The 24,577-nt window shown below is 35.7% G+C and overlaps 1 protein-coding gene across 10 annotated transcripts in view; it reads left to right on the top strand.

The window, feature by feature from the left end:
- Positions 1-24,577, top strand: part of RALYL (RALY RNA binding protein like) — an 829,152-nt gene that overhangs the window by 708,268 nt on the left and 96,307 nt on the right. For all 10 annotated transcript variants that reach the window (XM_029223116.1, XM_029223111.1, XM_029223110.1 and 7 more), the window contains one exon: positions 8,777-8,937. In XM_029223116.1, coding sequence (XP_029078949.1) covers positions 8,777-8,937 — 161 coding nt within the window. The remainder of the gene's footprint in view (positions 1-8,776; positions 8,938-24,577) is intronic.

Raw genomic sequence — 24,577 nt, 5'->3', positions numbered from 1 at the left:
TGACTGTGTGTAGATAGATCATTGGACCACACACACACACACAAAATGATTGTTTAAGTCTTTAATTGTTAAGTAAATATTGTTTAAGTCTTTAATTGTAAATAAATTCATTCAAACAAACAAAAATTCCAAGGCATAAAAATGCAAACAGAGAAAAACAGAATAGACATTTTAAATAGGGAAGAAACTTCATAACCCCTTGTAAGGGTCTTGTTCTCTCTGCTCCAGCCATGAGGGTCCTTTTTCAGTTCCACAAGAACACGGTGTTCCTTCCTGCCTGGGGACCTTCTTCTGATTGCTCCTTCTCATACCTCACTTCACCGTCTAGTTAACTTGACTTCATCCTTCAGATCTCAGCATGAACACCTCTCTGAGACTAAATGAGGTTCCTCTGTTCCCCTCTCAGCACCTGTTACTATTCCTTCACAGCACTGTTCCTGGTTTTTATTGCTATATTTCTCTCTGCAACAACAGTATTTGATTTATGTCCTTCCTTCCTCCAAAAGGGCAGGGAAGATGCTCAGTTTTGCTTATTGTATCCTCAGGGACTATCATCAAGTCTCACACATAGTGGATACTCAATTTTTGTGATTAATTCATCTCCTTAGATTTAGAGACATTTCGTTTTCTCCAAGGTCACATAGTTAATTAGTGGGAGAACTACAACCATAAACTAGGTCTCCATTTATACTCAACAACCAACTGTGTGGATACGCAAAACAGAAGAGGAGCAATGTCAGTCTATGGTTTTACATAACAGGAAATAGGCTTATCTGCATGGAAATTAGATCCACAACCATACCTTTATCACCACTATGTTCAAACTACTGAGTTAAGCAAATGATTTCTCTAGTCAACCCTTTATGACCAAACATGAATTTTTAAGGATGGTTTTCTCAAATAGTTTTTATAATTTCTATAAAATATAATATTTTATTTTAAATATTAAATAACTTATAATAACTTGTCCTAATGATGTGAAGATCTGACAGCATTAAAATAATCCCAGTTACTACGAAAGATAACATTTAGATATTCTTTATTTAAAAATTTTAGTTTTTGACAAATGTAAATTTTAGTTTTTGACAAATGAAAAAACATTTTCTGATATGCTTTTATGTTTCAGGATGCAGAACACTGTCTTCATTGCTATGAATAAAGTTTTCAATTAATATACATTGTCTTTTAATCTGTTAATATGAAAATGTTTTTGCATTGTAATCTCTTAAGTATTTTCTATCATGTGATTTCCTTCCACATTGAAAGAATTTCTACCTAAAATGAAGTAGATGGTAGGAGACCCAAGTTCTGGTAATTAACCTGTAACTTTGGGCAACTAGGCAGGTTTTCAGTTTTTTCATTTTTAAAATGAAGCCAATATTTGCATTTGCATTTTATGAATAAAAATCATTAGATAGATTAGACAGATGATAGATAGGCAGATAGGCAGATTTTACATGCAAAAGAGCAAGAGCCTTAATCAGCAAATAATTACAGAGCCTGAAGCTTTCAGATGACACTCCACTACACAAAAAAGCTAACTCTGAACAATTTCCAAAATCATTTATTTGTCTTATATAAAATCTGTTTGGTTTATAAGTGTTCAAAGATCAGTATGGGTGTATTGCTAATAGATTCTCTGAGCAGTCTGTGCCCTCATTAGTTTATGTTTCATTTTTTCACTTGGCTAAGGAAGACAGAAGCATCTGCCACTAGTAGAGGTAGTCAGGAGTTCCCTGTGAACATAGATCCCCAGGAAAGGAAAACAGAGTGGAGAGGCTGGAGAAGAGAAAAAGCTTACCAAGTCAGTGTTAACAGTTTTATCCACACTAATTCCTCCTTAGTTACTCTCTGCTTGTAGTTATGGTCAATTTTTTTTTCTCTTTTTACTAGTGGTGCAAACTTGGACAACTTATTTAATACCACAAAAACTATTGTCTCATCTATGAAGTGAGCATGAAATTAATGCCTACCTCAAAAGATTGTTTTGAGGATTAAATGAAGTAACATATTTTTATGACCTGCATTATGCCTGGTATGTTTTTTGTGCTTAATCCATGTTAGCTACTAGTAACCATTAACAGTAACCATTAACAGTGATGGAGAATATGTTTCTTACACTGTTATTCATGTAGCAGTGTCCCTATGACTGAGCAATACACTGGTTGCTCAGTTGTCCTTCCATAATAGTCCATTGTGACACCTCTGGATCATTCTGTTTGCATTGTTTTCCCTCCTCCTACCCCCCCCCAGAACATTCTAGTTGCAGCTGAACACTCTTATCTGCAGAGAGAGACCATTCAGTTATTTCCATTTACTCCATGCTGCTTGGTTTTCTGTCAGGAAAACGGAAATCATACAGTTATGTTGAACAAGGAGAATTGTTTGTAAAAACTTTCTATGTATTAAGGAACTGAAAAGGCAAAAACAAATAAACAACAACAGTAAAACCCACAGTGATATGATGGAGTTAGCAAACTACAGGAAGCAGCTACCACCTCTAGGGTTGGGGAAACAGAGGAAAAGATGGGATTATCAAATATCACTGTAGAAAAGGGGATTTGCACAACTCACAATGTGAGTAGGAGGTTCTGCTTAGCTGCTGCTGCTGTATCTGAGCCCAGAGGGGGAACCGGTGGGGCTGGAACCCAGACCTCTAAGGGGGCAATACCAACTGGTGCCAGGGTCTCTGAGGAAGTGTGAAGACTGTTCTGCAAATGTTGCAAAATTACTCAAACTGGATTCAGTTGCTACTACTGGAATGAATTTTTGCTGCCAGGGTTAAGAAACAAGGCTGGAGTAACGCTGACAAGAAAAGGGACCCAAAACAAAAACAGGAAGCAAAGCAGGAAGGGTCAAGTCCTCTCTTCCTCTTCCAGCCTCCTTCTCAGGTCCTTAATTGGCTGAGCCTAGCAAGGAGCCAGCTGGACCCCACAGAAATGTGGTTTGCAGACTCCCAACCCCAGATGTGACTGAATGTCTCACATAAGCTGAGAGATAATACCTTAATAACTGACATTGATTTACATCCTATTGTTAGCCTATTTCTGCCAGTTTTGGGAATTCTAATGTAATTGGGGATTTTCAACCATTAAACTGTTTCAGCTTAGAAAACTTCTCTACACAAAGTTCCATCTTAATGTGATTGTTTTGGTACATTTATCCAGCAGTAATTTTTCCAAAAATTAATTTAGTGTCTATCCATGGTTTCAGGGATCATGAAGAGTATCACTAAATAATAGAATTGAGTGGTTATTCTAAACTTTCATTTTTTATATTACACAAAGAATTGCCCAATAATTTACAGCATTCAGTGGCATTGTCTTTTAAAATGTCAAGTGTGACTCTACATGAAAAACATCACATGTTATTAAAATGAAACATAAATATATATACTCTTCCAAGTAAAGTGAAAGGAGGAGTATACCTAAAATTATATTGAACACCCCTGAGGAATGTTTTCAATTTCTGAGATATTAGCAGTTTTAATCCAACCTTTTTTCAATAGTATCAGGAAAGGCACTGAGCCATTTATAACCTCCAGTAATGAATAAACGTGTATTGACAGAGAAAAAGAAATGCCAGAGCTGCTTTTCCATATTATATATATATATATATATATATATTAGTGATTCAAAATCTGTATTGTTCAGATCTCGATCCATTTTGACCTTGTGTAAATTAGCATAAGAGAAGCTACCAGAGTTGAAGTTAATGAAAAATACTGTGTCAAGCTGCACTTGTCTCAGATCATTGATTATAGAGCACAGTATATATTCATGAATACTGGAAAAACGTATTAGCAAGAAGCAACGCCTGTTTCATTGTGCAAATTTAAATTACCATCTGATAGAATGGGATTCCACTTAAAACATTGGAAACCGTAGCATGGCCCAGTTGACAAAGGATGTGATTTGGAGTTAGAAGCAAGTTTCAGGCCTCGGTGTGCATGTGTTGACTGGTTAAACGTGGGGGAGTCATCTCATCCTTTTTTCACAGGTTTCCTTCATGGGCAAAATGGCTTAACAACACACACATTACAGAATTGTAAGAATTAAATAGGAGAATCATTTTATTGATTTATAACCTCACCATTGCTATTTAATTACATTCACTTTTTAATTACCCAAAGCTGTATACAAGATATAAAAGATAGAAAAATTGTACAAAATATAAAGATTAAGTTAAGATCAAAATATCACCAAAAAAAGATCATTGACAATTTCAGAAAGCCCTTTAAAAGCATGTTCAAGAAGCATTTGTACAAGATTGGGGATGGAGCCCGATGTGGGGTGGGTTGTTGGCAGGGGTGGCTTCACTGAAAACCTTGGAAAAGTTTAGGGAGAAAAAACAGAAATGAGAATTACTCATTGGCTGGTCTCAAGTGAAGTGTGCTTCTAAAAAGTATTTTCAGATTCAGTTGTAACCAAAAGCTTATTTGAAGTCCAGGTAGAAATTATAAACAGAATTTTGAGTAGTTCAAACAGTATAGAAAACAGATATACTAATAGGCTAGAATCATTCATGTGGATTTCAAATATATCCTTTCTTAAAAATGAATAGGCACCTTAATTTGGTTTTATAGACTATTTTTATCAGAAGTTAAGCATGCTGAAGACAGAAGGGTGCAAGTTTGAATCAAGACAGAGCTGGAAATCTTCTCTGGTCCTAGAGTTAATGATCTTCATTTATCTGCTAAAAGACCCCAGTGAGAACACAGCCCTGAATTTGTTGTCAGAATTTGGCTATGGGCAGGTCAGTTATTTAACCCTAAGTCCAGACTACATTGTTTGGTTAGCGTTTAACCACATAGGGACTGTAAGTTTGGGTTCATAAATAAGGAAAATGAAAAACTCTTTTTTATGAGGGAAATTTAGAAGAAAACAGGTAATTACTGCTTCTTAAATTACTATTTATCTAAATGAAATTTTAGTGTTCAGTGTAATATGCAAATATTACATTTTCATTTTTTTTCACGAATTTTAAAATCACATTGGTTGACAGTGAAAAATAGGCATCAAGTCAAAAGTCCATCAATCAAGTAATGATTTACTAATCTGTGGTGTATCTACTTGAGAAAATGCACCACAGCAATTAAAATAAACATTAGGAAGACCATTTAGCAAACTTGAGAAACATTTTTAATATAAATCAAAGAGAATTAGCCAGGATACATGACTGTACATATATTATGTTTTCAGTTATGTGAAAAATATGGATGCTTGTGGAAAAAAGAAAAATAGAGAATGACAGTAGTTGTTTTAGGGTGAGAGATTGGTAGTTTTTTTTTTCCATGTATTTTTTTCTGAAAATACATGTAAATGTTGCTTTATTATTGTTGAAGTTTAATAATAATAAACTTTCAGTAAAAACAAGAATTCACAATTATATTCATTTTATATGTCAATATAACATTAAATTGCCTTTGTCCAAAGAGCAGCTTATTAAAATAACTAATATCCTTATTCTTTCTAGAGACAAGGTATGTCTATTTTTATCAAGTAAATCAATATTAAAATTGTTTACCAGTTTTTAGCTTTTGCTTGATAATGAAATTATACATGAAATAATGATATTATTAAAGAAAACAAAATTCCAAACAAGAAATGGGGACATGAAAAGTAGAAATGTTTATTCAATAAAATAGACCCTCAAACGTCCTCAATTTGTTGCTTTTATTAAAATCTGACTACATTTATGTTATTTACTGATTGAAAGTAGGTCTTTTAAAGTTTTTATTTTAAAATAGACCTTAGGGAAGGGAGAATTATGTGTTTGACTTCATTATAAATCATTAGCTATTTGACCAGTAAACATTATGGGAAAAACAGTATTCTAATAATATTAGGGAAAATGAAGGACAATTACAGAAAAGGAAAGGGAATATAATTCTGGGAGTGGAAGAACAAAAAAACAAGAGGAAGGAAGAAATTTTAAGCTTTTAACTGACCTTGGAGATTTGGATTCCATTTAATTCTATTGTATGGCAATTTTTGTTGGACTATTTTCTTTGATTTGCTATAGCCAGGATTCGGTTGAGAAAGACAATGCTTGTGTCTCCTTCACAGTCTGCCTTTCACCTACTTCCTTCTGCATTTAGAAGAGCCCCTACATCTCATCTTGCAATCCCAGAAAGCTGACCCCTTCCCATCCTTATCTTGTTATGTTTTTATGCTTTAGGACAATACCCAGTCTTCCTTCTTTTTATTTCTGGTAAACTCAACTTTGCCCAGTGAAAATTAACAAACACCCCAACTCCATTAAAATTTAAAATTATGTTCTCACATGAAATGCCCATTTAGCTTTGTTTGTATATTACAATATCACTTTTCAAAAATTAAGTTCTGATGCCGCATATCTTCCCAACACAGTGACAGAATAAATTGGTAAAACCTGATTCCATGGTGAGAAAGGAGTCATGTTTCTTTGAAGCAACACATCAAAATATTCAGAGAACAAGGGTTACTTCCTATAGGAATTTACAACAAAGAACAGAACACACACTGAGCATTTTACTAAAATGTACATCCTATACTAAAAGTATGTCACAAGTACAGTGAACAAATGTAGCTCTCTTTTCTCCACAGGAGAGTAGGCCTGGCCAACACTGGAAGTTTTGTAATCCCTGTTTGGGGGGAAGCAATAGAAATATTGATAAACATTGCAGTTAAAATATTATTGAATTGCATTGTAATTGAAGTAGCAGTGAATATGGTGACTTTACTTGGCCTGCATTTCCAGTATAGCATTTTTACATCATTATACATTTTAGTTGTGCTTTAGAAATTTTCTTAACCCAGTGTATAGAGTAGTTTATTTAATGAACCTGCTAAATTGCATTTTCAAGTCCTGGGGAAATTGTTCCTCCAAAAGAGTTTGCCATTCATCTCAAGCAGCAACTTCTACCCTGGGAGAGATCAGTCAATTGTCATATTTCTTTTCGCTCAATAGCTCTGGGTGTTTTAGCTCATGAAAAGTGCCTTAGTATCTTGGTTCACTGACTTAAGTTGCTCTGTGATTTCAACTTATAAATAAGTAATGTAGACTTTGTTTTGTGATTGAAATGAGGGGCAGGCTTAGTTGACCCTTTTGATTTTCCAGCCCTCAGTGGTATGAATGAGATTCACAACCCTTTTCAGCCTCATCCTGTCTATATCTTTTGAAGTAAACTATAATGTGTTGACATCCATGACCTGCTATTTGCTGGCAGTTCTTTGGCTCTAATGGATTTTGCTTATGCACAGAGGATGACACCTCTCTTTAACTCTGTCTCGTTTCATTTATTTTCCTTTCCAGACATCTCTTAGTATTTCCCTAGCATGTTTCCAAATCATTTTTGGACAGTTTAGCTCTCTAATGTAGAAGACAATCCTAGTACTAAGTTCTGCTTTAAAGGTGTTTTATATACAACTTTTCTTCTCCATAGTGTCATAGTTTTCATTGTTTATGAATGAATATTTGGAAACCAGCGTATCTTGTTATTATATTTCATTTACTATTTTCCAAAAAGAGATGATCACATTTCCATCTGTATGTGTAAATGAGATGTAATTTTATGAAATAACCTATTATAGAAGGTTTTAGATATTTTAAAATTTAAAACTGTTCTAGTTTTCTCATTTCTGTCTTTCACATTATTTTTATTGGCTGTTTTAAAGCAGTTATGAGAATGTAATCCATATAATGGTGTCACAATAAACTACATAATAATCATCATTCTAAGTCAATAACACTATTTTCTTTATAGCGGACAAAGTAATAATACCTCTGGTTCACTGGCAAATAGAATATATATTTCATATTTTTTTCTCTGACCCTTTTATACTGCTCAAATGTGCTAAGTCACGCAAAAATTTGTTATGTGTATGCAGTATAAATAATATGAAACTTTGAATCTATTAATTATATATTTATAGAAATGAGTAAATATTCTTATAGTTTTGATTCCTTTCATTGTTTAATGAAAATGCCTTGGTTGTAGTGAATACCATTTTTCACTTTTTAGCAGAAACTTCAAAGAATTTTACTGGTATTCTTTTTTGTTAGAGAATTTTTTAATAGCTAACTACAAATATCTCTAGTCTCAATTTGCATGTCTATCCAATAGTCAGAATAGTAAAAAAGTTTTCCTGATAAATATTTCCCACCAGTTCTTTAGTCAACAAAGGTTTGTCCTCATGCTATGGGCATTTCATTCAAACTCAGCCTCCTTTTTTCTGTAGTCAGCTGAGCCTTTCATTACTTAAGGAAATCCTTAGAGAGAGGTAAGGAACAATATTGATTTGTCTCTTATAGCTGCCCTCTTTAAGCTAGACATACTCCAATTTTTTTTCCTTCTGAGCTGTTTTCTGATCATACAGTAATTTTCTTTGTCCCTGATTCTGCATGGTCTATTCCTCCTTTCACACTTATGTGTTAATAAGTATCTGATGTGTTAAAGGAATATTTCTGTTCCTAAAATGGATAAATCTGTTAAACCAAGAAAAGAAATATACTTGGGAATGAAGGTCGACATAATTTCAACATATTGAAAAGCTCTTTGTTCTTTCATACCTTAAAAATGAGTTCATATTAAGGGTCAGATTCTGATGCCCAGAAAGCATAGACTATATTAACATCCTGTTTCTCTAGCGAAAAATGAATCTTCTTGAGGACAACAATGATAACAAAAACATTTATTGACATTTTTTACAAGGCCATTCTCTTAATCATCTCACACATTTGATAGAACACTTAGACATAAACCAATTCTCAGCCACTTTTGTATTTTGTGAAGGTTATTTGATTACCATGGGCGTGTGCCTCCACCTCCCCGTGCAGTAATTCCGCTGAAGCGTCCCAGAGTGGCTGTAACAACTCGCAGGGGGAAAGGAGCCTTTTCCATGAAAGGGGGATCAAAATCTACTGCCAGTGGATCTTCTTCATCAGGCTCTAAATGTAAGTATCTTCTTTATTTTATTTCTCTTTAAAGAAGGGTGGGGATACTTATCACTGCATGAATGTCTATACTCAAATTAATCAATGATTATGGAGCATCTGCTGTGTACAATATATGAGAGAAATGTAAAATGGATAAGAAATGGTCTCTGCTTTCCACTACACTACACTGCAGTAGAAAACTGTTTTATTAGAGCAAATAATATGCTCTTGGCCCACCTAGCTTGTGACATATTGAAGTCTTGAAATATAACATGTTGCTTTTAATGAAAAAAAAAATTCACTTCAAAATAGAGTGAATATAGTATCTTTTCAGGGGAACAATATGCAAATTCAATGCATGCTTTGAATATTTGAGTGCTGGGATAATTAAGATAGACAGAGTAGACAGGTTAAAAGGGTAACTTTCCATACTATTCTAAATCATGAGAATTATGTGTCTGAAAACATGTAATGTCTTAAAAAATAATATATAATTTCACATTAATTAGTAAAAAGTAGAGATACAAACTTCCCAACTAAACAGATTGCCAAATTTTTATATGGACAGATTCAGAAGACTCTAATTTATTAGTAGAATATTATTCCTAAGGAAAGGATAGCAAAATTTCTTGCATTTCTTGAGATTACATTCTACAGAGAAGAGACAGACAAGAGGAAGCAAAGTAAAATCTGAGGTGTTACACAGTCGATCATCACTATGTAAAAGAATAAAGTAGAATAAAGTTGGGAGCACTGTATTTCATTGGATGGTGTATGACTGCCTCTCTGACAAGGTGGCATTTCAGCAGAGACCTCATGGAAGTAAAGGAGTGAGAGGGTGGGCTTGAAGCTATCAAGGGTAGAGTGTCTGGGTAGAGGAAATGGTCAGTGCAGAGATTTTACATTGGAACAAGAAACCAGTGCAGCAGAGGGAGAAAGAGGAAATTAGGCAGGAAATAAGGTAGAGGGAGGGTGAGTTCCAGGGCAGCTTGTCAGGCCATTGTAGGGATTTCATAGTTACTCTGCATCTCAATCTTTCAAGACAAATAAGGCAAATACCGTTATTCCAATGTCACTGATGAGTAAACACAGAGAAGTTCACATAGTAAATGGTAGGGCCAACACTAGAACTCATGTTTTTTTCATTTTCATCCCTATATACTATCTACTCTAGAACATTGCCTTCTGTCTTAGTGCCATCCGAAATACTAAGAAAGAACGCTCTTGAAATATGTGCAAGATGTGCAAGATGTAGTTACCAGAAGCACTAATGTTTCCAGTAACAAAGTTTTGTGCACTCAGAACTTGACTTAGCTAATATAACCTAAATAGGAAATTACATAGATTTACAGTTCCCTATGTACTGACTTATCCATTTATCTAATTATTCTATAAATAAAAAATGTGAATTCCCTTTTTGAGTCTTAGTAATAAAAGAAAATGAGATTCTGCAACAATCTCTAAACAATCTTATATGCTCTCTGAGTATTGTCCAAAAGCAAAGAAGCTTCTTGAATTTGGTTCTTGCTGTGGAAAATTGAACATTGAATTGCCTGCTAGGTTTATAGAAGACTTTTTTACCCTAGGAGTGTTAACTTAATTTCAAATAGAAATATCTTAAGCACCTGTGGATTCTTTGCCCTGTAGTCACTTTTAAAACAATGTTTACCAATGGAAACGTTATTGATATTTTGGCCATGGCAGTTCCACACTGTGTAAGAGTATCCCAAGCTTTGCAGAACATTTAGCATCCCTGATCTCCAAACCTGAAAGGCCAACAGCACTCCTCAGTCTTTGTAACAACCATGTGTACCCTTATACATTTCTAAATCTTCCTTAAGGAGATGGTACCACCCTGGTTTAGAACCAATGGATGGTGGCCCTTCTCGGGCAAGAGCAGTTTTGTACAACTCAGCCACTTGATTGCCATAAAACAGAGTGATGCAGAGAAGAGTGGTATTTTACAGTGGTTATTTTGATATAAATATCTTAATATTCAAATGCTTAAGCTGCATTTGGCCTTTTTATTTTTGATTTCTAGTTTTCTTGGGTCATGGAGAGAGAATGAGAATTATAAAATCTTTTTTAAGGATCTTATTAAGAATTTCTCTTGGTTTCATAATAATGAGATTTTGTAAGTGGAAAATAGGATATATTTTCTGCTTTTAGTATAATACTATGTGTTTGTTTTACCTTGTTGGTTGTATCATCCAATCCTCTGTAGAATTCGTTCTTTGGTGGCAAATTGATATGTCAAATTCTGAAAGTGATTGCTTAAAAGTCCTCTACCAGATAGTGACTTTATAAAGTTCTTCTTTTCTTCCAGTTTTATTTTATATCCCACATTGCTTGGATGGTTTTTATATGATGTTTTATAATAATAAGAGGAGAAAAATTATAGCTAACTTTTTTGGTGTTTGTTCTATGATAACTATTGTTTTAAACATGTATTTTTATATATTAGTGCATATAAATTCATTTAAATATATTAATTCATTTGTTTCTCATAACTGCCTATAAGTGAAGTATTATTATCATTCCCATTTTATAGGTGTAGAAAATGAGGCATAGAAAAGTTAAGGAATATCCCTAAAGTCACAGAGATATTTAATAACAGAGCCAGGAACTACAGCCTGGTTCTAGAGCATCTGTGTCTAGAGTATAGGCTCTTTAGTCTGTGCCCTTTTCAACACTGCCTCTCTATAACTTCTTGGAGGATCGTAGCTTTTATTTATATAATATCTCATTTACTATCTTTAGCCTAGAATTTTACTCTGTTTGATACTTTACTTGATCCTTTACTGATAAGGCTCTCTTTTGGTTTGCATTTCCCTAATATATCCATTTATTCTCCACCTTTCTTTGTCGTTAGTTTCCTGGGGCAAGTGTAATAAATTATCACAAACTGAATGGTTTAACAACAGATATTTGGAGGCTGAATGTCTGAAATCAAGGTGTCAGCAGAGCTGTGCTCTGTCTCTGCAAGTTCTAGGGGACAGTTTGCTCCATGCCTTTCTTTCAGCTTCTGGTATGCTGGCAATCTTTGGCATTTCTTGGTTTACTGACGTACCACTCCAGTCTCTGCTTCCATCATCACATGGTCTTCTCCCATGTCTTTGTGTCTGTGTCTCTTTTCCTTCTCTTATGAAGACACTAGCTATATTGGATTAAGACTCACCCTAATGACTTCATTGTGATTATATCTGCAAAGATGTATTTCCAAATAAGGTCACATTTACAGGCACTGGAGATTAGGACTTCAACATATCTTTTGGTAGAATATTTTAACCCATAACACTGTCACTTTATTTTTGCATATTTCCTAAAACAACATATATCTGGATCTTGTTTTTGAAATCAATATGAAAGTCTTTATTTTTGCAGGGAAATTTAATACTTTTACATTTATTATATTAACAAATGTATTGGATTATATTTCTTCCATCCTAATTCCAAGTATTTAACTTATTGTTTCCTCTTTTCTTCCTTTCCTTATGCTTGCTTAATGAATTTTCTTTTAATTCCTATCTATTCCCTCTCAACTGCCTTAATTTGTATATTCTACTAGGCCTCTCCATTTCATTAGTGGCTATAATATATTAAACATTTATAGATAAAACCTTTTTATCTATTTTTCTCTTAAAATCAAACAATAGCTATGCTAACTCCCATCCAAGACACAAACTTTATATTTTTTACTTTTAAAAAAAAATTTATTGGAGTATAGTTGCTTTAAAATGTTGTGTTAGTTTCTACTGTACAGCAAAGTGAATCAGCTATACGTGTATATATATATCCCCTCTTTTTTTGGATTTTCATCCCATTTAAGTCACCAGAGAGCACTGAGTAGAGTTCCCTGTGCTATACAGTAGGTTCTCATTAGTTATCTATTTTATACATAGTATCAATAGTGTATATATGTCAATCCGAATCTCCCAATTCATCCCCCCATTCCCCCTTGGTATCTGTATGTTTGTTCTCTACATATGTCTCTATATCTGCTTTGTAAATAAGATTGTCTATACCAATTTTTTCATATTCCATATATATGCGTTAATATACAACATTTGTTTTTCTCTCTCTGACTCACTTCAATCTGTATGACAGTCTCTAGGTCCATCCACATCTCTACAAATGACCTAATTTCGTTCCTTTTTATGGCTGAGTAATATTCCATTGTATATATGTACCACATCTTTATCCATTCCTCTGTTGATGGACATTTAGGTTGCCTCCATTTCCTGGATATTGTAAATAGTGCTGCTATGAATATTGGGGTGCATGTATCCTTTTGAATTATGGTTTTCTCAGGGTATATGCCCAGTAGTGGGATTGCTGGGTCACATGGTAGTTCTACTTTCAGTTGTCTAAGGAACCTCCATACTGTTCTCCATAGTGGCTATATCAATTTACATTCCCACCAACAGTGCAAGAGGATTCCCTTTTCTCTACATCCTCTCCAGCATTCATTGTAGGTACATTTGTAATCATGGCCATTCTGACTGGTGTGAGGTGATATCTCATTTTAGTTTTGATTTGCATTTCTCTAATAATTAGTGACTTTGAACATCTTTTCATGCATTTGTTGGCCATCTGTATGTCTTCTTTGGAGAAATGTCTATTTAGGTCTTTCACCCATTTTTTGATTGGGTTGTTTGTTTTTTTTGATATTGGGCTGCATGAGTTGCTTGTATATTTTGGAGATTAATACTTTGTTAGTTGCTTCATTTGCAAATATTTTCTCCCATTCTGAGGGTTGTCTTTTCATCTTGTTCATTGTTTCCTTTTAAGTTTAATTAGGTCCCATTTGTTTATTTTTGTTTTTATTCCCATTACTCAAGGTGGTGGGTCAAAAAAGATCTTCCTGTGATTTATGTCAAAGACTGTTCTGCTCATGTTTTCCTCTAAGAGTTTTATAGAGTCTGGCCTTACAGTTAGGTCTTTAATCCATTTTGAGTTTATGTTTGTGTATGGTGTTAGGGAGTGTTCTAATTCCATTTCATTCTTTTACATGTAGCTGTACAGTTTTCCAGGCACCACTTATTTAAGAGGCTGTCTTTGCTCCATTGTATATTCTGATCTCCTTTGCCAAGACATGAACTTTAGAAAGCTTCTATTTCATCACTCCCAAACCGCCTTACCTCCTCCTCCACCACCCTTCTCTGCTATAGAAGCTCAAGTTTTATACATAAATGTTAGAGTTTTAGTTTCCAGCTTCTGTAAAATATTTATGTATTTTATATCTTTTCTTTCTCATATACTCTGTACTTAGTGCTTCTTTGACCACTCCAAGTGTCTGTTGTCATTACTACACATTAGGACTTAATTTAAAATTTTGTAAGTTTTTTTAGTTATATCCATTCTCCTTTAATTCTTAGGTTTTAGGTTGCCTCTAAAATAATTACTTCGGGTAAATGGATAATATAATTTCTGAATCTATGCATGCCTACAGAAGTCTTTATTTTTCCCCACATATGCATATTTTGACTTGGTCTAAATTAGTTAACTATATTTCTTTTTCTCTTAGTATCCGATGTACAATATCCTAACATCTTAACCACTTCTAGTATTCTACTTAAATACTGATGTTTGTATCATTCTCTATCCCTTGTTAGTATTTTCTTTATCTCAACTCAGAAATCTCAGCAAGATGTATCTAGAAGTATATCTTTTATTAATTTTCCTTTGGACTTTATGAACCTTTTGAAAATGAAGGTTCTAATCTTTTTTTGAGGGGGCAGGGATCTTCTTGGAGGTGGCGTAATGTGTGGTATCTGAGACAGAGCACTCAACATGGCAGGGCACTGCTAACATTCTCTGTATTTCCCTCAGTGGAGATTCACAGGCATTGCTTTTAGTAATATTTGTTAAATTTTAAATATATATTAAACAATTCCCCCATGTTAATGTTATATTTCACAATTAGAGTATAAAGAAATAATTGGTTAAACTAAACATACACGTGGTTCTTATATTAAGTGAAACCAACCAAAGCACATAAATATAATGTGTGAATTTAATGAAGAGGAAGTATACTTAACTTATTGAATGGAGAGCAGAAATGTGAAAAATATTTGGAAATGGAGAACAAAGGAAAACAGGTTGAATATTAGGTTTAACTAGCAGGCCTTTTATTTTTAATTAGTTTATCTTTTTATTTATTTATCTATTTATATTGAGACAAAATTGACATATAATATTGTGTAAGTTTAAGGTGTACGTCATGTTGATTTGATACATTTATACATTGCAATGTGACTACCATCAGAGTTCTAGCTAACACCTCTATCATGTCACATAATTATCATTCATTTTTCTTTTTTTAACATCTTTATTAGAGTATAATTGCTTTACAATGGTGTGTCAGTTTCTGCCTTATAACAAAGTGAATCAGTTATACATATACATATGTCCCCATATCTCTTCCCTCTTGCATCTCCCTCCCTCCCACCCTCAATATTCTACCCCTCTAGGTGATCACAAAGCACTGAGCTGATCTCCCTGTGCTATGTGGCTGCTTCCCACTAGCTATCTATTTTATGTTTGGTAGTGTATATATGTCCATGCCACTCTCTCACTTTGTCCCAGCTTACCCTTCCCCCTTCCCGTACCCTCAAGTCCACTCTCTAGTAGGTCTGCATCTTTATTCCCATCTTGCCCCTAGGCTCTTCTGACCATTTTTGTTGTTGTTGTTTTGTTTAGACTCCATATATATGTGTTAGCATACGGTATTTGTTTTTCTCTTCCTAACTGACTTCACTCTGTATGACAGTAACTAGGTCCATCCACCTCATACAAATAACTCAATATCATTTATTTTTAAGACTGAGTAATATTCCATTGTATATATGTGCCACATCTTCTTTATCCATTCATCTGTTGATGGACGCTTAGGTTGCTTCCATGTCTTGGCTATTGTAAATAGAGCTGCGATGAACATTTTGGTACATGACTCTTTTTGAATTACTGTTTTCTCAGGGTATATGCCCAGTAGTGGGGTTGCTGGGTCGTATGGTAATTCTATTTTTAATTTTTTAAGGAAGCTCCATACTGCTCTCCATAGTGGCTGTATCAGTTTACATTCCCACCAACAGTGCAAGAGGGTTCCCTTTTCTCCACACCCTCTCCAGCATTTATTGTTTCTAGATTTTTTGATGATGGCCATTCTGACCGGTGTGAGATGATATCTCATTGTAGTTTTGATTTGCATTTCTCCAGCGATTAATGATGTTGAGCATTCTTTCATGTGTTTGTTGGCAACCTGTATATCTTCTTTGGAGAAATGCCTATTTAGGTGGTCTGCCCATTTTTGGATTGGGTTGTTTGCTTTTTTGATATTGAGCTGCATAAGCTGATGGTATGTTTTGGAGATTAATCCTTTGTCAGTTGCTTCATTTGAAAATATTTTCTCCCATTCTGAGGGTTGTCTTTTCGTCTTGTTTATGGTTTCCTTTGCTGTGCTAAAGCTTTGTACTTTCATTAGGTCCCATTTGTTTATTTTTGTTTTTATTTCCATTTCCCTAGGAGGTGGGTCAAAAAGGATCTTGCTGTGATTTATGTCATAGAGTGTTCTTCCTGTTTTCCTCTAAGAGTTTGATGGTGTCTGGCCTTATATTTAGGTCTTTAATCCATTTTGAGTTTATTTTTGTGTATGGTGTAAGGGAGTGTTCTAATTTCATTCTTCTACATGCAGCTGTCCAGTTTTCCCAGCACCAATTATTAAAGAGGCTGTCTTTTCTCCACTGTATATTCTTGCCTCCTTTATCAAAGATAAGGTGACCATATGTCACCTTATGCGTGGGTTTATCTCTGGGCTTTCGGTCCTGTTCCATTGATCTATATTTCTGTTTTTGTGCCAGTACCATACTGTCTTGATTCTTGCAGCTTTCTTGTATAGTCTGAAGTCAGGGAGCCTGATTCCTCCAGCTCCATTTTCTTTCTCAAGTTTGCTTTGGCTATTCGGGATCTTTTGTGTTTCCATACAAATTGTGAAATATTTTGTTCTAGTTCTGTGAAAAAAGGCCAGTAGTAGTTTCATAGGGATTGCATTGAATCTGTAGATTGCTTTGGGTAGTATAGTCATTTTCACAATGTTGATTCTTCCAATGCAAGAACATGGTATATCTCTCCATCTATTTGTATCATCTTTAATTTCTTTCATCAGTGTCTTATAATTTTCGGCATAGAGGTCTTTTGTCTCCTTAGGTAGTATTATTCTTAGGGGTTTTATTCTTTTTGTTGCAATGGTAAATAGTGTTTTCTTAATTTCTCTTTCAGATTTTTAATCATTAATGTATAGGAATGCAAGAGATTTCTGTGCATTAATCTTGTATCCTTCTACTTTACCAAATTCTTTGATTAGCTCTAGTAGTTTTCTGGTAGCATCTTAACGCTTCTCTATGTAGAGTATCATGTCATCTGCAAACAGTGACAGCTTTATTCCTTCTTTTCCAGTTTAGAATCCTTTTATTTCTTTTTTTTCTCTGATTTCTGTGCCTAAAACTTCCAAAACTGTGTTGAATAATACTGGTAAGAGTGGGCAACATTTTCTTGTCCCTAACCTTAGAGGAAATGGTTTCAGTTTTTCACCATCGAGGACGATGTTGACTGTGGGTTTGTCATATATGGCCTTTATTATGTTGAGGAAAGTTCCTTCTATGCCTACTTTCTGGAGGGTTTTTATCATAAATGGGTGTTGAATTTTGGCAAAAACTTTCTCTGCATCTATTGAGATGATCATATGTTTTTTCTCCTTCAATATGTTAATATGGTGTATCACATTGATTGATTTGCATATACTGAAGAATCCTTGCATTCCTGGGTTAAACCCACTTGATCATGGTGAATGATCTTTTTAATGTGCTGTTGGATTCTCTTTGCTAGTATTTTGTTCAGGATTTTTGCATTTATGTTCATCAGTGATATTGGCCTGTAGCTTTCTTTCTTCATGACATCTTTGTCTCGTTTTGGTATCAGACTGATGGTGGCCTAGTAGAATGAGTTTGGGAGTCTTCCTCCCTCTGCTGTATTTTGGAAGAGTTTTAGAAGGATAGGTGTTATCTCTTTCTCTAAATGTTTGATAGAATTCGCCTGTGAAGCCATCTGGTCCTGGGCTTTTCTTTGTTGGAAGTTTTTTTTATCACAGGTTCAATTTCAGTGCTTGTGTTTGGTGAGTTCATATTTTCTCTTTCTTCCTGGTTCAGTCTCGGAAGTATGTGCGTGTCTAAGAATTTGTGCATTTCTTCCAGGTTGTCCATTTTATTGGCACATAGTTGCTTGTAGTAATCTCTCATGATCCTTTGTATTTCTGCAGTGTCAGGTGTTACTTCTCCTTTTTCATTTCCAGGTCTATTGATTTAAGTCTTCTCCTTTTTTTTCTTGATAAGTCTGGCTAATGGTTTATCAATTTTGTTTATCTTCTCAAAGAACCAGCTTTTAGTTTTATTGATCTTTGCTATCATTTCCTTCATTTCATTTTCATTTATTTCTGATTTGATCTTTTTGATTTCTTTCCTTCTGCTAACTTTGGGGGGGGTTTGTTCTTCTTTCTCTAATTCCCTTAAGTTTAAGGTTAGGTTGTTTATTTGAGATGTTTCTTGTTTCTTAAAGCAGGCTTGTAGAGCTATAAACTTCCCTCTGAGAACTGCTTTTACTGCATCCCATAGATTTTGGGTCATTCTGTTTTCATTGTCATTTGTTTCTAGGTATTTTTTGATTTCATCTTTGAGTTATTAATTGATCTATTGGTTACTAAGTAGTTTGTTGTTTAGCCTCCATGTGTTTGTATTTTTTACAGATTTTTTCCTGTAATTGATATCTACTCTCATAGCGTTGTGATCACAAAAGATACTTGATATGATTTCAATTTTCATAAATTTACCAAGGCTTGATTTGTGACCCAAGATATGATCTATACTGGAGAATATTCCATGAGCACTTGAGAAGAAATTGTATTCTGTTGTTTTTGGATGGATTGTCCTATAAATATCAATTAAGTCCATCTTGTTTAATGTATCATTTAAAGCTTGTGTTTCCTTATTTATTTTCATTTTGGATGATCTGTCCATTGGTGAAAGTGGGGTGTTAAAGTCCCTTACTATGAATGTGTTACTGTCGATTTCTCCTTTTATGGCTATTAGTATTTGCCTTATGTATTGAGGTGCTCCTATGTTGGGTGCATAAATATTTACAATTGTTATATCTTCTTCTTGGACTGATCCCTTGATCATTATGTAGTGTCCTTTTTTGTCTCTTGTAATAGTGTTTATTTTAAAGTCTATTTTGTCTGATATGAGAATTGCTACTCCAGCTTTCTACTGATTTCCATTTGCATGGAATATATTTTTCCATCCCCTAGCTTTCAGTCTGTATGTGTCCCTAGGTCTGAAGTGGGTCTCTTGTAGACAGCATATATACAGGTCTTGTTTTTGTATCCATTCAGCCAGTCTATGTCTTTTGGTTGGAGCATTTAATCCATTTACATTTAAGGTAATTTTTGATATGTACGTTCCTATTCCCATTTTCTTAATTGTTTTGGGTTCATTATTGTAGATCTTTTCTTTCTTTTGTGTTTCCTGCCTAGAGAAGTTCCTGTAGCATTTGTTGTAAAGCTGGTTTGGTGGTGCTGAATTCTCTTAGCTTTTGCTTGTCTGTAAAGATTTTAATTGCTCTGTCAAATCTGAATGAGATCCTTGCTGGGTAGAGTAATCTTGGTTGTAGGTTTTTCTCTTTCGTCACTTTAAATATATCTTGCCACTCCCTTCTGGCTTGCAGAGTTTCTGCTGAAAGATCAGCTGTTATCCTTACAGGGATTCCCTTATGTGTTACTTGTTGTTTTTCCCTTACTGCTTTTAATATTTGTTCTTTGTATTAAATTTTTGATTAATATGTGTCTTGGTGTGTTTCTCCTTGGATTTATCCTGTATGGGACTCTCTGTGCTTCCTGGACTTGATTAACTATTTCCTTTCCCATATTAGGGAAGTTTTCAACTGTAATCTCTTCAAATATTTTCTCAGTCCCTTTCTTTTTCTCTTCTTCTTCTGGGACCCTTATATTTCGAATGTTGGTGCATTTAATATTGCCCCAGAGGTCTCTGAGACTGTCCTCTCTTCTTTTCATGCTTTTTTCTTTATTCTGCTCTGCAGTATTTATTTTCACTATTTTATATTCCAGGTCTCTTATCTGTTCTTCTGCCTCAGTTATTCTGCTATTGACCACTTCTAGAGAATTTTTAATTTCATTTTTTGTGTTCTTCATCACTGTTTGTTTCCTCTTTAGTTCTTTTAAGTCCTTGTTAAACTTCCCTTGTATTTTCTCCATTCTATTTCCAAGATTTTGGATTATCTTTACTGTCATTATTATGTATTCTTTTTCAGGCAGACTGCCTATTTCCTCTTCATTTGTTAGGTCTGGTGGGTTTTTGCCTTGCTCCTTCATCTGCTGTGTGATTATCTGTCTTCTCATTTTGCTTAACTTACTGTTTTTGGGGTCTCCTTTTTGCAGGCTGCAGGTTCGTAGTTTTCATTGTTTTTGGTGTCTGTCCCCAGTGGCTAAGGTTGGTTCAGTGGGTTGTGTAGGCTTCCTGCTGAAGGGGACTAGTGCCTGTGTTCTGGTGGATGAAGCTGGATCTTGTCTTTCTAGTGGGCAGGTCCACATCTGGTGGTGTGTTTTGGGGTGTCTGTGGCCTTATTATGATTTTAGGCAGCCTATATGCTAATTGATGGGGTGTGTTCCTGTCTTGATAGTTGTTTGGCATAGGGTGTCCTGCACTGTAGCTTGGTTGTTGTTTATTTGGACTGCGTCTTGGTGTTGAGGTGGAGATCTCTGGAAGATTTTTGCCATTTGATCTTACATGGAACTGGGAGGTCTCTTGTGGACCAGTGTCCTGAACTTGGCTCACCCACTTCAGTGGCACAGCCCTGACACCTAGCTGACACCCCAAGAGCCTGTCCTCCACATGGCTCAGGGTAAAAGGGAGGAAAAAAAGAAAGAAAGAAGATAAAATAAAATAAATTTATTAAAATAAAGAATAATTATTAAGAAAAACATTTTTTTAAGTAATAAAAAAATGGACAGACAGAACCCTAGGACAAACAGTACAAGCAAAGCTATACACACAATATCACACACAAAAGCATACACATACACACTCACAAAAAGAGAAATGGGGAAATATATATATATATATATATATATATATATATATATATATATATATATCATTGCCTCCAAAGTCCCCCTCCTCAATTTGGGATGATTCATTGTCCATTCAGGTATTTCACAGATGCAGGGCACATCAAGTTGATTGTGGAGATTTAACCCGCTGCTCCTGAGGCTGCTGGGAGAGATTTCCCTTTCTCTTCTTTGTTAGCACAGCTTCCGGGGTTCAGCTTTGGATTTGGACCTGCCTCTGCGTGTAGGTCGCCTTAGGGAGTCTCTTCTTCGCTCAGACAGGACGGGGTTAAAGGAGCAGTTGATTCGGGGGCTCTGGCTCACTCAGGCCTGGGGGAGGGAGGGGAACGGAGTGCGGGGCGAGCCTGCGGCAGCAGAGGCCAGCGTGACGTTGCACCAGCCTGAGGCGCGCTGTGCGTTCTCCTGGGGAAGTTGTCCCTGGATCACAGGACCCTGGCAGTGACGGTCTGCACAGGCTCCCGGGAGGCGAGGTGTGGATAGTGACCTGTGCTCACACACAGGCTTCTTGGTGGCGACAGCAGCAGCCTTATTGTCTCAAGCCCATCTCTGTGGCCTGCGCTGATAGCTGCGGCTCACGCCAGTCACTGGAGTTCCTTTAAGCAGTGCTCTTAATCCCCTCTCCTCACGCACCAGGAAACAAAGAAATAAGAAAAAGTCTCTTGTCTCTTCGGCAGCTCCAGACTTTTTCCCGGACTCCCTCCCGGCTAGCCGTGGTGCACTAGCCCCTTCAGGCTGTGTTCACGCCGCCAGTCCTCTCCCTGCTATCCGACCGAAGCCCGAGCCTCAGCTCGCAGACCCCGCCCACCCCGGCGGGTAAGCATACAAGCCTGTTGGGCTGGTGAGTGCTGGTCGGCACCGATCCTCTGTGCGGGAATCTCTCCACTTTGCCCTCTGCACCCCTGTTGCGCCGCTCTCCTCCGTGGCTTCGAAGCTCCCTCCTCCGCACCCCGCAGTCTCCACCTGCGAAGGGGCTTCCTAGTGTGTGGAAACCTTTCCTCCTTCACAGCTCCCTCCCACTGGTGCAGGTCCTGTCCCTATTCTTTTGACTCTGTTTATTCTTTTTACTTTTGCCCTACCCAGGTACGTGGGGAGTTTCTTGCCTTTTCGGAGGTCTGAGGTCTTCTGCCAGCATTCAGTAGGTGTTCTGTAGGAGTTGTTCCACATGTAGATGTATTTCTGATGTATGTGTGGGGAGGAAGGTGATCTTCCGTCTTACTCTTCTGCCATCTTTAAGCTCCTCCAGCCTTTTAAAAAAGAGATCTTTGTCGTGAGGGGCAAGCGTAAGACATAAACAAAGTTAACATCCGTATCAATTCCTCACAGACACAGGGAGAGATTGCCTGCCAGAAACTCAGTGAAATATAAAAGGATCAATCCATAAAATGAGATGAAAGACAGAAATCTTTCCCAAAATGATTCGTTCAGCTTCAAAAACAGAGTAATCAAAATTACTCAGAAGCAAACTATTTCCATTAAGAATGTGGTCTGGGAGTTGGACAAACTAGCTTTTGAGTCAAGTAGTGCTGTGGATTGATGGCTGGATTTTACACTCTGTAAAACTACATTTTCTCATCTTCCAAATGGACATGAGGATACTCAGCTCATATCTGAGTTTATGGATAAAATGTTAGTAAATCCATAGAAGTAAAGTAATTTCAGACCTACTACAGAAAAGAGAAAATATGAAATCTGCTATAGAACTAGTAGATAAAAGATGATAGGGACAGATGCCAAGACTTGAGACAGAAGGCATTAGAGCAGGTCTGGGAGAGCTCACTATAAGTGAGTCTGACTGACTAAGAAAGCTGGGGTCATCAGAGATATGGATACTGCTATATCTTCTGTGACTGCATTAATCACTATAAATTGAATGTCTTTGGGCTAAGGTACAATTTTTTTGAACTTCGATTTTTTTTCAGGAGCCTCCATACTATTTTCCATAGTGGCTACACCAATTTAATTCCCACTAGCAGTTCACGACAGTCGCTTTTTTCTCCACATGTTCCTCAACATTTATCTCTTGTCTTTTTGATAATAACCATCCTAACAGATATAAAGTGATATTTCACTGTGGTTTTGATTTGCATTTACCTGATGATTAATGATGTTGAGCATCTTTTCATCTACCTGTTGACCATATGTATGCCTTTTTTGGAAAAATGTCTGTTCAGATCCTCCCCACTTTTTGATCAGATTATTTTTTTGCTATTGAGTTATATGAGTTCTTTGTATATTTTGCATATTGGCCCCTTATCAGATATGATTTACAATTATTTTCTCCCATTTAGTAGGTTGCCTTTTCATTTTGTTGATAGTTTCCTTTGCTGTACAGAAGCTTTTAAATTTGATGTAGCCCCATTTGTTTATTTTTCTTTTGTTGCTTTTGCTTTTGGTGTCATATTCAAAAAATCATTGCCAAGACCTATGTCAAGGAGGTTACTGCCTACATTTTCTTCTAGGAGCTTTATGGTTTTAAGTCTTACATTCAAGTCTTTAATCCATTTAGAGTTATTTTTTGTGTGTGGTATAAGATTATGGTCCAGTTTCATTCTTTTGCACGAGCTTGTCCAATTTTCCCAACACCATTTTTTGAAGAGACTGTTCTTTCCCCATTGTACATTCTTTGCTCTTTTGTCATAAATTAATTGACCATATATGCATGGGTTTATTTCTGGGCTGTCTATTCTATTCATTGATCTACATGTCTGTTGTCATGCCAATACTATTTTGTTTTGAATATTATAGCTTTGGAATATAGTTTGAAATTAGGGAGCATGATGTCTTCAGCCTTGCTCTTCTTTCTTAAAATTGATTTAGTTATTCAGGGCCAATTTGTGGTTCCATACAAATTTTAGGATTGCTTGTTCTATTTGTTATTCTACAAACAATCAAGTCTTTCTTATGTGTAATCAGTGGAAAATTTTTCCATGTATCTTTTCCTTTTGACATATTTGGACTCCAACTTCTGTCCTCTTTGTTTTTTACTGTTCTTTTTTTTTTTTTTTCTATTTTTCCTCTTTATTGTGAGATAGTTTCTTTCAACTTTTGCTCTCCCAAATTTGCTTTTTAGCAATTTTACTACTAACACATTTTTATTCAGAAATCAAGCTTTTAATTTCTAGAAATCCTTGTTTGAAATTGCTTCTGTTTAAGTGTTAAGGCCATGGCATTTTTATTAACATTTTCTAACATTGGTTTTACATCCTCAGTATCCACTTAGTCCAGTTATTTGCCTCCTACATCTCCCTCCTACAATTTACTCTGTAAATCACTTTCTTTCTTGGAGAATTCCTCAACATCTGTGCACCTCAAGCTATTTTTGTCTCTCAGTAAGTGAGGGGCTAAAAGCCAATGTGATTTCTTATCAAATTGACTAGTAGCTATCTTGGACCTCTCTTTTGACATGTGAGAATTTCCTTGTTCTCAGGTATAGACTGAGATAGATGTCCACTCAACAGTGCATTT

This window comes from Monodon monoceros, unplaced genomic scaffold (assembly GCF_005190385.1).
Source record: "Monodon monoceros isolate NGI ecotype Baffin Bay Population unplaced genomic scaffold, NGI_Narwhal_1 Super_Scaffold_14, whole genome shotgun sequence".
Classification (NCBI taxonomy): domain Eukaryota; kingdom Metazoa; phylum Chordata; class Mammalia; order Artiodactyla; family Monodontidae; genus Monodon; species Monodon monoceros.
This window is presented reverse-complemented; position numbering and strand designations above follow the sequence as displayed.